The following is a 13633-nucleotide window of genomic DNA, read 5'->3' as shown; positions in this document are numbered from 1 at the left end:
AGTATTTTTCTCCCCTACTACCCTTATTAGTAAATCTTTTCTAAATGGGCTAATTGGCAATCTCCGGACAGCTGTGAAATCTGCTTTTTCAGAGGGGAAAAAAAAAATAAAGGTTTGTAATTAGGTCAAGGATGAGAATTCTTTGGGGTCTCTCTGAAAGTGTGAATCACTCAGAGCAGATTCTGTTTTACAAAGTTGTGCTCTGTTCCTAAAGGAAGCCTCTAATTGTGGATAACTATAGGGCACAGTTTATTATTGTCAGGCTTAAGCTCTTCTGTTAGTCAGGATTCTTTTGGTTGCAAATGAGGGAATTTATATTGAACATAATTGAAAGGTCAAGGCTTCAGGTGTGCCTAGATCCACAGGATTATCCAACATCTCCCATATTTATCTTGCTCTCTCTTCATTCACTCTTTGCTGGCTCCTTTTCAGGCGGGCTCTGACCTCATTGTGACAAACTGGCTGCCAGAACCTCTAGGCTTAGATCCTGTCTTCTTCGAAACCTCAATGCCAAGAGAATGCCTCTTTCCCCGTTGCTCTAACAAAAGCCCTGGGACTCGGTCTCACTGGACCTACTCATGGGCCCACCCTCTGACCAGTCAGTGTGGCCATGGGGATACGGTGCTGTGATTGTGCAGCCTGAGTCACATGCCAGCCCCTGGAGGAAGGGAATGCCACAGAGAACATCAAATGGGTACTAGGCAAGCAGAGAACACAGGAGCTCTCCAAATAGGTGTAAGCTCCTCATGATGAGGGGGCGGGTCTCTTAATGCCTGTTTTATTCCCTAGGCTAATTGCAAGGGTAGTATTTTTGCATTGGGAGTTCTAATGTCTATTCCAGACTAATCGGGTGTCGGTGCCATGCTGTGACTAACTGGGTGCGTGATCATGAAAAGGCACGTATACCTGCCAGGTTTCTGGTTTCCTACATAGCCACTGGGAATAAATAATGCAGCCTTTCATCTTCAGCCCATGAAGGATAGAATCTTAGAACTGAGACATGGGATGTTCTCTCAAGATAGATGCTTTGAAATGCAAGTTATTTACAGAGGAAACTCATTGTTGGGTAAGAAGGAAGTCGGTGATTTTATCCCATCTTTGTCATTCTGCAGGATCGGTATTATTTTGTATTGGTTTCATGTATACAGCATCATGGTTAGACAATCATATACTGTACAAAGTGATCCATCCCCTTGATATTTCCAGTATCCAACAGGCACCACACATAGTTATTCCAACATTATCAACTATATTCCCTGTGCTGAACTTTACACCCACACATATGTTTTTTAACTGCCAGTCTGTACTTCTCATCTCCTTGTTTTCCTTCGTAGCACTTATCACTCTGAAATGATCGTGCGGATTATCTGTTTCTCTCATTAGAATGTAAGCTCTCCTTGCAGACTGTGGATCTTCACCATCTTCCACAGTGACTGGAACGTAGTAGGCACTCAGTGCATATTGGATGGATGGATGGACCAATGGACAGACAAGCCCCAAATTGCCTCTCAGTTTATGGTTCCTGAGCCCAGAAGGGAAACCATGGTGGTGAAGGTAGAAAAGAAAATCTATCAGCCTGGCAGTATTAAGCATCCCTTTAGCCTCATGGAACCCTGCCTGCGGAATCAGAAAAATTAAAAGGAGCAGGGGGCTGCTGAGTCAACAGTCCACAAAAGCAAGTTTGTTCTTCCAGTGTTAGCTGCTTTAAAGGGTCAAGGGAAAGCCCCTGGCCTTGCCTTCAGTGGGATTTTAAGTGAGGTTTGCAGTGTTGCAATTGATTGTAGTTACCATATGAAAGAGCATTTACAATAGAGCCAAATGGTTATAGCATCTCTGAAAAACATCTTTATTCTACTATTTCTATGGCCCCTGGTGGCTGGGGAACAAATACCATCGGTTCTGAGATTTGTGAGACAAAGCCAACCAAACCCTTCACTGGTTGCCTGTATTTTGGATCAGTGGAGAATTCCATCTGTCAGGGCATTTGCTGCATCATAACAGTTGTTGAATTTTCTACAGGCAACAGACGAAGAACTCTGTCTACCGAAGCCGGCAGTCTCTGAATAGCCCAAGTCCAGGGGAGACCGAGATGGATCTTCTAGTGACTCGGGAGCGACCCCGGCGTGGAATTCGTAACAGTGGATATGATGTAAGTCTCTGATGGGCCAAGGTAAATACAAGCTTTTCTTTCCTGAAAGCATAAAGGATAGAGCATCCATATGTTTCAGTTTAGTATATATGCATATTTGTGGAATTCAAAAATGCAGTGAAATATTTTCTATTTCATTATTTCTTATTACCTATTTTTCAAAGTAAGACTACTTGGAATTGCCAGAGTAACAAATTATTGCTAAAAAGATCTCTCGATTTCTAAATTCGGTCATTTATGAATTGTGCCTTACTGACCTTAAACTCAACAGTGGTTCTAAATGTCCTTAATTTTCTTTCCTCTGTTCTTAGCTATTTAGTATGAATCATGACCTTGGGTTAGAATTCATTTGAATACAGGCTTCTTTTAATTCATAGCAGTGTTGAGAAGTCCGATTTGTTTCTGATTTCTTAGCTCCTCCATATGCCATGGAAACAATGAGTTGTCAACAGAGCAATTTGGTGGTTTCATATGATGAAGCACATGCTATGTGCAGTGGTATCTCCAAACTGCAAAAATCCTGCTAACCCATCACACTTCCCCAGATGATGGGTTACAGTTGGTGCCTCCTCTCAAACTGTGTACATCCTGTCCCGTCACGCATCCATGCATGAATTGCTCTCACGTGAACCATATACCCCGCTGAGATACTCAATAAGCTTCACCCTGCCCCACAATTTCATATGGTCTTGAATATACTCTTAGGTCTTATGAAAAGTGTTTCTTCCCCATTCTCCTAAAATGTTTCTCTCATTAAAAATAAACATTTTCTGTAACAAGAGCTATGATTCAAATATGTCTGGATAAAGTGTTGTTACAGTTTGTGAGGTTGTAATTTAAAAATGACACTTGATTTCTTAAATATGCCATGCTAAGTTAAAGGCAAGAAGATTGTTTCCTCCTCAGGATTGGTCATTGTTTTCTTAAAATGGATTTTTTTAATGGTTTAATTAAAAACAGAGAAATTCTACCTAATTTAAATTTCTAATGACCTTCCTTACATTTAAACTTGATGTTTGTGTTGGTGGTAATATTCTTATCTTTTTTTTCCTTTATAATATAAGACAGTTTGATAGTTCAGTTTTATAAAATTCTAGATGCTTTAGGCAAAGCATATTTTTTCTCCAGGTTAAATTATTCGATGTTAACTTTTATCCTCATAAAAGTGTTTCTTATACCAAACTCAGTCATTAGTTTAATAATCAGCCTGTGGTTAAATATTGGGCATTTGACTTTTCCAATTAATCTCTTCCTACCAACAATAAATATTCTTCCTGGATGCTTATAGTTTGGGGAGCTTTTTATTCTGCTAAGGCATATCTGAGGTATGCCAGGATTTTTCAGTTATCCAAGATTAGTATTTATAGGTTTATTGTGAAATTCTAGGCACAGAAATTTTTACTATTTGAAAAAATAGGCCAAAGGATTACCCTATTAGTCTTGAAAAGAGAACATTGCAGATTTTTTTAAAAGATTTTATTTATTTATTTTTAGAGAGAGAGGAAGGGATTGAGAAAGAGAGGGAGAGGAACATCAATGTGTGGTTGCCTCTCGCTCCCCCAGCTGGGGACCTGGCCTGCAACCCAGCCATGTGTCCTGACTGGGAATCGAACCTGGACCTTTTGGTTTGCAGGCTGGCACTCAATCCACTGAACCATACCAGCCAGGATGTAGATCTTTTTTAACCACTATGCCATGAGTTAGAGTACTCATTTAATATTTTTGGAATGTCGTGTTAGTAAATTACCTGAAAGGAGAGAGATAATTTTTAAAAGGAGGATGCTCACCCCTCACAAACATGTATAAATATTCCAATCACAGGTTACTTTAGGGAGGCAGTAACGGACTTTTTTTTAATATGCATTTCTTTGAGGCGTGCATGTGATCTCAGAAACATAAGCAAATATATTTCCTTAAGAGAAAATGATCAGCTAGGGAACAATTTTAAGAATTTAGACTGTTGACTATCAGAAGGAAATTGCTTTCTGTATCTCCTCCTGTGTTTTTTATTTTAATCGTTTGAAAAGTAGCTGTCATTTCCTGACTGCACCCTGTAGACCAGGCCCTATGCTAGTCTTTCCATGTGTATCGTCTAATTGAATTTGCAAAGCCACTGGTCAGCTAGGTGCTCTCATTATGCTCATTGTCCAGGTGGTAAAACCAAGGCACAGATCAGTTACATAATTTGTCTGCCCACCTCCATTTTCTGAGCTCTTGATTTTCCAAAAGTGCCATGGTGCTCCTGGCAAAGAATCCGTTAGCCCAGCAGTGAACAGGTCATTCAGTTGGAAACATGTCAATCTTCCTACTGGGTCTGGGGATCTTGAAGCCAAGCCAAAATTTCCAGTCATTTCTGCCAGATCAGGGAACACCAGGGGGACCTGCTCCTTGACACGGTAGAAACAAAAGGACTGGGATTTAATTGTGAATTTTGCAAAGTTGACTACTTTAGAGTCCCAGCAGAAAAGGCCTGCATGTAAAAATAAACCAATAAATAAATAAATGTGCAAACAAACATGCTGCACAGGCAAATCTTAGCCCCCGGACTGAGGGCGTCGTCCAACTGGATCGTTCCAAAATTTGTCCATAGATCAGGAGGTGGGAGGGCAGAAGAGAGCCTCTTAGCTCCAAGGCTGTGGGGACTCAGTGTGCTTTGTAAGAATTCTCAGCCCCTTAATCATCCTAACAGCTAAGGCAGTAGTGGCTCATGGTGGCCCGGTTGGGTAGTTTTCTAGGAGGAGGTACCCCCTTTTTTAGAAGTATGCGTGATTTTAGAAAGATGTATAAAGCTGATCACCCCTAACAGGCTAGACCATATCATGAAACTAACTTGGGCATTGAAATTAATTCCTCCCAGTGCATTAAGCGGGTAGAAGAGATCATGTCAACCTAATATTTAAAAGCAAAAATATCTCTACTTCAAAGTATTTTTAAATGCTGTTTTCCAAATGAAAGTCATAGAAAATAATGAAGCAGCGAAGAAAAGAAAATGACCTAAATGTGAATTCTCAGGTAGAATAAAAATTCAAGTAATACTTCCCTATATCATCCAAATTGATAACCTCCATATGTGGATGACGAATCAGCCTTTGCTTCCAAAGGGCAAGTGATAATCGGATCATTCCCCAGAAATAAAAATGCATCTCCTCAACCTTGATTTGTGCTTGGAGTTTAATCACCTATGACAGGAATGGGGTCAGCTCTGTGCCTCGGCTGTGAAGGAGACTCTGAAATGACTGCCTGAGTTATAACTTAGAAAATGAATGCTGACCTCTCAGAAGGAGAGACCTTTGCAAGCTACCGCCCTTTGGTTTCTCTCCAGCACCCTATCCAAGGTGCACACCCTGGAGGTACACAGAGAGCATCCGTGGCAGGATGGCAGGCTCAGACCCTAAGTGATGGGCAGTGGTTGAGAATGTTAAGAAGGATGATCGGTCCATCATTGCAGCTCAGAGGTGAGATCGAAGGCTCTGCTGTAGCAACTACAGCCAGAAGTTCTCATTCCAGGGGTGCTCTGCGGGAAAATGTTTTGAAATGTTAGTAAACACCAGTTGATTTTACAACTGGAGAGTATATGGAATCTACAAAAAAAGGAAGTACTAGAGGAGGCAAGGTTCAGCTGCAGAAAACAGAAAAGATGAAGCCGTTTCAACAGACAAGAATGACTGTGAGGAATTAGGTGCTGCCCAAGTCTTTGGAAGGCTAGAGGCATGTTCCTGAAAGACGGAACAAACCGCAGGGCTGGCCCTGAGGCGGGCTGCTGCCTCTGGCTCCAGCAGGGAGGTGGGGAGCGGCTGCCCTGGATCCAATGAGGAGCGGAAAGATGGACCTGCCTCCTGTCCTCTGTCCAGACTGCACTCTAGTGCATCCAGGTAACAGAAGCTAATGTTCCAGCCACAGCCACTGCCTCCTGGAGGGCCTGAGGTGTGTGGAGCTAACCGGTCAGCCTGAGCACTACGGGAGCCCATGCTGCAAAGAGCCTCCCAAATGCCGGTCCACTGTCCCCGCCACGGGTACCAGGTGAAAGGGAGATGAGGGAATTAATTACCAGGCAGAGCAATATGGAGAAGGAGTTGGGGGGATTTGTGGAGGAAGCAGAGGGGAAGATGGAAGCGTCACCCAGAGCTCAGTCCCCAGCGACCTGCTGAAGGCCTGGGTGCGTTGTGTTGTATGTAATGGGGTGTTGATCTTGCTGGCCTCTCCCCGCTGACAAAGCAGCCAGTTCCCCTTTGTTCCAGGTGAGCAGTGGTTACTGGAAGGAGGCCAAAGGATCAGAACAGTTCTTTTGATGTGTTCCATTTGCAGGAGAATGAAATATGATCTGGAAAGCCCCTGACTGTCTGCAATAGCTTATAGCAAGTCTGGGGCCTTCTAGATAAGTGTGTAAATCCTATTATCAAAGGGTGTCTCTCCTCCCCACCCACTCCCACCCCTCCCTCAGCATGAGAGTCTGGGACCAGGGCAAAGCTCAGGAATGTCCTGGCACTGCATGGTGTTCCCAGTTAAAGGTACAGTCACCTTTTCGTTTCATCAGGAAGCACATGGTTGGATTTGGGGATTTCGTCCTTCACCTCGACCTGCCTGTTGCCCTCTGAACTAGGTGCTCTTGTGTTGGCCCCACCCCCAACAAAGACAAAGGAAAAAAGTAATTTAAATATTACAAAAAATTAGCTTTTGCACATATTCTGTTCATGTTGTATATTACAGATTATATATTTCTTTTTACGTAGTTTTCTATAAGGTTGTGTACAACAGCCACATCTGTTGTACTATGTGGCCAGTTTAAGGGATTTTCAAAGTCACCCCCTTAGCGTGGCACCTAGAACTGTGTTACATGTGTCTCCCATCTCAGTCTTTAATTTCTTTATCCTACATCTGCCAGCTAATTTAAGCTATTAATAACCCTGGCTTGATCTGTTATCTCAAGTTAATTTACAGCGCATTGTATTTTAACAGGGGCTTTTATCCAAAGGAAATATACGATCATCTGAAATCAGGGTCCCTCGCTGGGCCTGAGGCAAAGAGGTAGAGGTGTTTGGTGGTGAAGGGGGCCTTGGGGTCTAGTGCAGGTCTCACGAGCTGGTAGCTGCCCAGAAAGATACTTGTTAGCCCCCCAAAAGTGGAGGCCCCTTGGCAAGTGGGGCAGAGGGAAGATTCTTGTTGGCAGGTTCGGGAGGGAACAGGCCAGGTTTCAGGATAACCTAGTGGCCTCACAGGAGGGCAGTTTCCCTACCCCCCACACAGGAGAAAAACAACCTCCCTCCTGTTGTGAGCACACACATGCCATCTGCCCACTCGTTCTCTCTGATTGTCTCAGATCTGGAAGCTGCCTGCACCTGCTTTTGGTACCCGCCTACCCTCCTGCTTCTCCTGGACTCTGAGACCTTAGAGCCGCTTGACCTGGGTAGTCGCTTATTTATTGCATGTCAGGGTCCCCAGCATGCTCTTGGTATGAACACCTGTAGCGGAAGGGAGGGAAGCAGGATTGAGCAGAGTGCAAAGCCGGGCTGTGGCACAGATACTATAAGGTCTCAGTTGATCCCATGCGGAGCTCTGGAGCTCCCACGGCCCTGCAGAGTTGTCCTGAGTAACAGGCGCAATTCCCAACTGCTAGCTGAGGGCCGGCAGGTGGCAGTGTGCCCAGCAGCTGGGAGAACACGTTCTACAGTCCTGAGCAACACAGCACAGTGTCCTCTCTACACTAGTCCCTCGCAGCCCTGGTTCTCCTTGGTCCACATGTGGCCTCCACACCCCTGCAGGAGCCAGGGGCCAGCAGGCAAATGAGAACACCCCTTGGGAATTGCTGTCCCTTCCATTTCCTCCAGCGAACATTTATTGAGTGCAATGGAATCATTGCATCATATCTGCATTGAATATAAGAAAATTCAACATAGGCCCTAAAAGACAAAGGAAAAAAGTAATTTAAATATTACAAAAAATTAACTTTTGTGCATATTCTGTTCATATATACAACCTTATAGAGAAATACACAAAAAGAAATATATAATCTGTAATGTACAGTGTCGGCCATGTATGTTGTACTATGTGGCCGATTTAAGGGATTTTCAAAGTTTTACTACCCTGGCATTAGCATCGAAGCCCCATGTGCACTACCTGTGGGAGGCTCGGAGGAGAAGAGAAAGACGGATTAACTCGAGTGCTTGCCCAAGGTGCTTTTACGGACAGGCAGGAAGAGACACACAGTGTGCTGTGGCAAATGCCTTGGATGGGAGCAGGGACTCCTCCTGCAAGTTTAAACCTGTCTGTCCCACAGCCTCTGCCGGGCCCAGTCCCCATTACGCACCTGCTGAAGCCACCAAGGAACTGCCAGAGGAATTCCAAGCCACACACACTCATTTCCTATCCTTCGGTAGCTCCCCACAGCTCTGGGGAATAGACTCACACTCCAGGCTTCTGGCTCAGGCTCATCTGCTCTGGCTGACCCGGGCAAGCCCTTCGAGCTGAAGCCTGTGACTCCTTTAGCCACCCTGTGGCGCCCGCCCTACATGCCCTTCCCAGATGTGCCATGTGTTTTCCCATGTCTGTGTGTGTGCCTTTGCACGTGCTCATCCCTGCTCAGAGCATTCCTTCCAACCTGCTTCAGGCAGGATAAGGTTTCTCAACTTTAGCACCATGGACATTTGGGGCTGGACAATTCTGTGTACAGAGGGCTGTCCTGTGCACTGTGGGATGCTTAGCTCTATCCCTGGCCTTTACCCACAAGATGTCAGCAGCACCTCCCCATTGTGACAACCAAAAATGTGTTCAGATGTTGCCGAATGTTCCCCGAGGCAAATCCACTCCCAGTTGAGAGCCACCTGTCCAGGCATTGCTTTCAGAACTCAGTCTGAACATCACCTCCCCCAGGGATCTTCTCCTCAACCCCATATCTCTCTGCATCTGACTTAGATGCCTGTCCTTCGCATGCGGCAGCACCTGGGACTCACCCCAATCAAAGCGCCTACTCCCTGTCCTCCGTCTGTAGGTTCACGTGTATCGTGTCCCCCATTTGACTCCTCAAGGACAGGAATCCTGTTTTATTCATCCTGGAAACCTCAGCACTCGGAATAGGAAGTGGCGGGCAGGAGACGCAGCATCCCTATTTGTTGAGCAAATGAACAAACAAGTGTGTCAGCCAGAAGAGGTGACTCCTGAGCTGAGACCTGAAAATATGGGGCAGATTTATATCTCTGAACCACATCAACATTTGATTTGACCAGCTTATGGAGAGTATAGACAAATGGGGCTTACTGTTCAAAGTTCAATCTATGTGGTGGCTATCAGGTAGGAGGCTGTGGCTAAAATAACAGAAAACCCACCTGACTCAACCTGTCTTAAGTCACTAAGGGGAATGGATCATGTACCGTAAGTCCAGGAACAGTTCAGCTGGGCCTCCAGTTTACCTCTCTGCCTCCTGCAGCGCTGTCCTCCTTCAGGTGTTGGCTTTAGTTGCAGGTTGCTTCTCTCTGATAGGAAGCAGGTGCACAGCCTCGGGCCTCACTTCTACTTACTGCTTTGGCCAGCGCAAGAAGAGAATTTCTTTTTTCCCAAACATGAGACAAGGTTTATGGGTTTTACTCTAACTGAGCCACTGTAGATGTCAGTCATTATAGTGACTGGGGGGTGAGGGGTAGAGGGCGGGAGCGGGGTGATAGGGGGAGAAGGGGGCTTACACTGATGATTTAACCCAATAGGATCTCCCCAGTGGAGCTGGGGAAGCCTTAGCCCCACAGACCCCCAGGCCCCTTTGCTGAGAGACGCAAGGAAAATAGTGGCTGACTGCTGAGGCATCACAGTACCCACCGCTTGAAGAACACTGGTGGTTGGACTTTTTAAGGAGCCAAACCGGCATAAAGCTCCCTGACAGGCCTCCCTCCATTTCGGCCTCTCATCTTGGGCTGGTCCTCCTTAAAGAGAAGGATCAGTGCAGTGATGAGCCGATGAGCACTGTTCCCGTGGGTGTGGGCGTGGAAGTCCTGGCTACAGTTAGAGACTGTTTTGGAGACAGATAGAGTGACAAACAGGGATTTTGTAAGTCTGTCTGCGTTTTTCAAAAGGTGAAAGGAGAAAGAAACAGGTGTGAGTTGGCGGTGGGTAGAGGCTGTTCTGTTATGAAATAGCGTGGACTCTGAAGATTGAGCCTTTGTCTCCTGCTGCCTGCGGTGCCACTCAGCTAAGATGAGAAAAAGCAGGTGATGACTCACCTCAAAAACAAAGGGCAAAATAGCTTCCCATGAGAGAAAGCCCTTCTTTTGTGTTTACTTTCAGGTTAATTCCTTTTTAAGAGGCAATTTCAATTAATTGGTTGTGGTTCATATATTATTCTCAGTGTTCATAAGAACGGTCACACTCACAGGCCCTAGAGCTGGGCTGTGTTCAAATTCCAGCTCAGCTATTGAATACTTACAGCAGGGTGAACTTGGGCCACTACCTCACCCCTCTGTGCTTTACGTTCCCCTTCTGTGAAATGGGGGTGCAGATGGTTCCCACCTATGGGGTTGTTGTGAGAATCAAATGAGCTAGTGCAGGCGGAGCACACAGCTGTGACATCAGCTGTCACAACTACGGCTAACCGATTCCACAGGGGAGAGAAGGATACACTTTTTCTGCTTCTTTTCCATTCGAACACTTCAGACATCTCAGGATTGTTGTGGATTTTGTCACACACCAGAGGAAGGATTATATTTTTCGAATGGTGCTGATCTCCAGCATGATAGGACTAGAGAAGGGCTCTGTAGAGGGAGCCCAAGACCTTCTCCCCGTTGCCGCGACACAGGCCAGACTTCCAAAGGTGACTGCTAAGGTGACACAGGGTAGCCAGTGGTGGCCTCGGGTAAATGCAGTGTTGTGACTTGCTCAGTAATTGAGTTTCCACTGTTCTGTGGAGGGCAGCAGGTTAACAGGGAGAAAGACAAGAGATTGCAGCCCTGGCTGGTGTGTCTCAGTGGATTGAGTGCCGGCCTGTGAACCAAAGGGTTGCTGGTTTGATTCCCAGTCAGGGCACAGGCCTGGGTTGCAGGCCAGGTCCTCAGGTGGAGACACGTGAGAAGCAACCACACATGGATGTTTCTCTCCCTCTCTTTCTCCCTCCCTTTCCCTCTCTCTAAAAATAAATAAATAAAATCTTTTAAAAAAATAAATAAATAAGAGGCTGGAACCTGACACTACAGGATTCTTCAATCCTTATCAAACCCTTGGGAGTGGTGAGTCAGGCTGAGACTTATCCATTTGCTGAGGACATTGAAGCACCTTCTCTTATCCTTGACTGACCCTCCCCATAATCTCAGTGTCATATGGGTCCCTCTTTGGAAGATTTAAAAAATGCCACTGTGGGGCTTTTGTCCCCAGTGACCTTGGCCCCAGGTCGCATTGGCCAGGCATGGCAGCGTGGAGCCCGGCCGTGGCAGCCAGCGCCTCTGCTCCATCAGATCTGCAGGCATTTCCTCCTCTGCTGTGCCCAGCGGCTGTGTGCCCATTAGACTGAGGAGGAGTGGAGAGAACCCCTGATTCCCAAAGAAAACATTCCTGAGCTACGGCTATCAAAGTCCCTGACATTTCAGGAGGCCGTGGGGCAAAGCATGAAATCCAAATCGAGTCAGAAGAATTTAAAGGGAAGAGGGCTGTCTGGCTGCACCACATGGTAAGTCAGGCACTAAAAGAAGAAATCAAAGAAATGCATAGATTGCAGATATTTACCGCTGTCCCCAAACACTGACCATGCTCCAGCTGTATAGATGCTGCTGCCTAAAAACCTGGATGAACTTGACCATTCTTTCCCAAGTGTTCGCCAACAAATTTATCTATTTTGTTTATAGACATTTCCATATTGTAATTATAGAAGAATATGTTACCTATTTAGATGTTAAAGGCAACAGACAACTGAAAAATATGCCACTCTGCTTAGAAATTTATGAGAGGCCCTATAATGTCATTTCTACTCACCTAAAATATGAAAACAGCATGCTTATAGCTCTGAAGTGGTTGTGGGTCATCTGTTGGAAAGCAATCAGAGTGAAATTAGAACATTTGCCGAGAGCTTTATTTAAATTCCATCTGCACACCTGTTGCAGAAGAAGAGTCATCACATTGTTATTCTGAGCCCCCACCCCCATCCCCACCCCATCTGAGGGGCAGTTTCCCTTTATTGTCAGAGAAGCTTTTGAGATGCAGGCCCAGGAGGAAGCTGCCGGCTGTCCCAGTGCCCATGAAGGCCCTCTCCCCACAGAGGACTTGAAAGCCCCAAGGTCTGGTTTCCAGGGGAAGCTTTGCAAATCCATCTGTGTTTCCTCAAAAACAGGCAGCACTTGCAATGAGGCTGTTAAACAGCCATCGGAGGTGTTAAACAGAGAGAGGCAGCCCTGTTTGATGTTGCCCAAAGGACTTGATTTGGTGGAGAAAAAAATGGACATGGAGCCAAAGCAACTCATCATGGACAAATGGCCCAGGAATCTGTCTTGCTGAACGCCCTCCTTGGTCTTTGCTGTGAAGTGGCGGAATTTGTTCAGAATCCATTCTCCTGCCTGGATAAAACAGTAATTGGCACTGAGCTGAAAGTCACTTCCTTGAGGCAAATTTTGGAGAGAGAGCCTTCAACCTCTTGGGTTCAAGAAATGCAGTGCCTGGGTGAGGCAAAGTGATATCACACACACTTGTGTGTCCTGGAAAGTAGGGCCTTGTAAGACAGTCTATCCGCTTTGGGACTCGTCGCTCAAGGAATTCTAGAATACATGGCTTCAAGAGTCCTTCATTCCTCCTCTTCAACTCCATTTTAAATAAGGCTGTTTCATTCATTTTAGACACACGAAAATATCTTTTACCGTTGAAGGCTTTTGAGCAGAAATTCTCCAGGCTCTTTTTAAGACTAGTTGCCGTTCATTCATTCCACAAGTATTTATTAAAGTCCTACTATTTGCCATTCTGAGATGCAGCAGGAAACATGACAACGTCCCTGCCTTCCTGGGATTTAAGTTCCAGTAAGGGGCCAGACAATAAACACGTGGGACATAGCTGTACCTGCAACGTCAGAATGCTGTGGAGGAGCATAAAGCAAGGCAAGGCGATGAAGAATAATAGGAGGTGCTCTTTATAGGTCAACCAGTGTAGGGCTCTCTGGAAAAGTGACTTCTGAACAGAGACCCCTGGGTGAAGGGCATTCCTGGCAGAAGGAACAGCATGTGGAAGGGCCCAGAGGAAGACCTATGCTTGGGGAGCTCAGAGAACATCAAAGATACCCATAACAAGATGCCTGTTCTCAATAAAGCATCTCAACTTTGACTCCTTCCTCTACTTCATGCCTGTACCTCATCTATCAAATCCCATCAGCACACTTCCAAAATCTCTCGTGACCTCATCCACATCGTCTCTGTCTGTGCCCCCCCTAACCAAACCCCTGGCATCTCTTCTTGCCTGGATTACTGTAAGAGTCTTCCATAGACTTCCCATAAATTTCAATCACATATCTTAAAATTCTTCAGGAGCTTTTCA

The 13633-nt window shown here is 45.6% G+C and overlaps 1 protein-coding gene and 1 pseudogene across 1 annotated transcript in view; both read left to right on the top strand.

Annotated features, from left to right (window-relative positions):
- The window catches only part of KIAA1549L (KIAA1549 like), an 86242-nt gene that overhangs the window by 53597 nt on the left and 19012 nt on the right, over nt 1-13633 (top strand). The window contains exon 12 of the mRNA XM_090267268.1: nt 2020-2149. Within this exon, the coding sequence (XP_090123394.1) occupies nt 2020-2149 (130 nt within the window). The remainder of the gene's footprint in view (nt 1-2019; nt 2150-13633) is intronic.
- Nucleotides 11529-11864, top strand: LOC150017993 (bolA-like protein 3 pseudogene; annotated as a pseudogene).

The sequence above is a fragment of the Furipterus horrens genome, unplaced genomic scaffold (assembly GCF_987537825.1).
Source record: "Furipterus horrens unplaced genomic scaffold, mFurHor1.1.pri manual_scaffold_2, whole genome shotgun sequence".
Classification (NCBI taxonomy): Eukaryota; Metazoa; Chordata; class Mammalia; order Chiroptera; family Furipteridae; genus Furipterus; species Furipterus horrens.
This window is presented reverse-complemented; position numbering and strand designations above follow the sequence as displayed.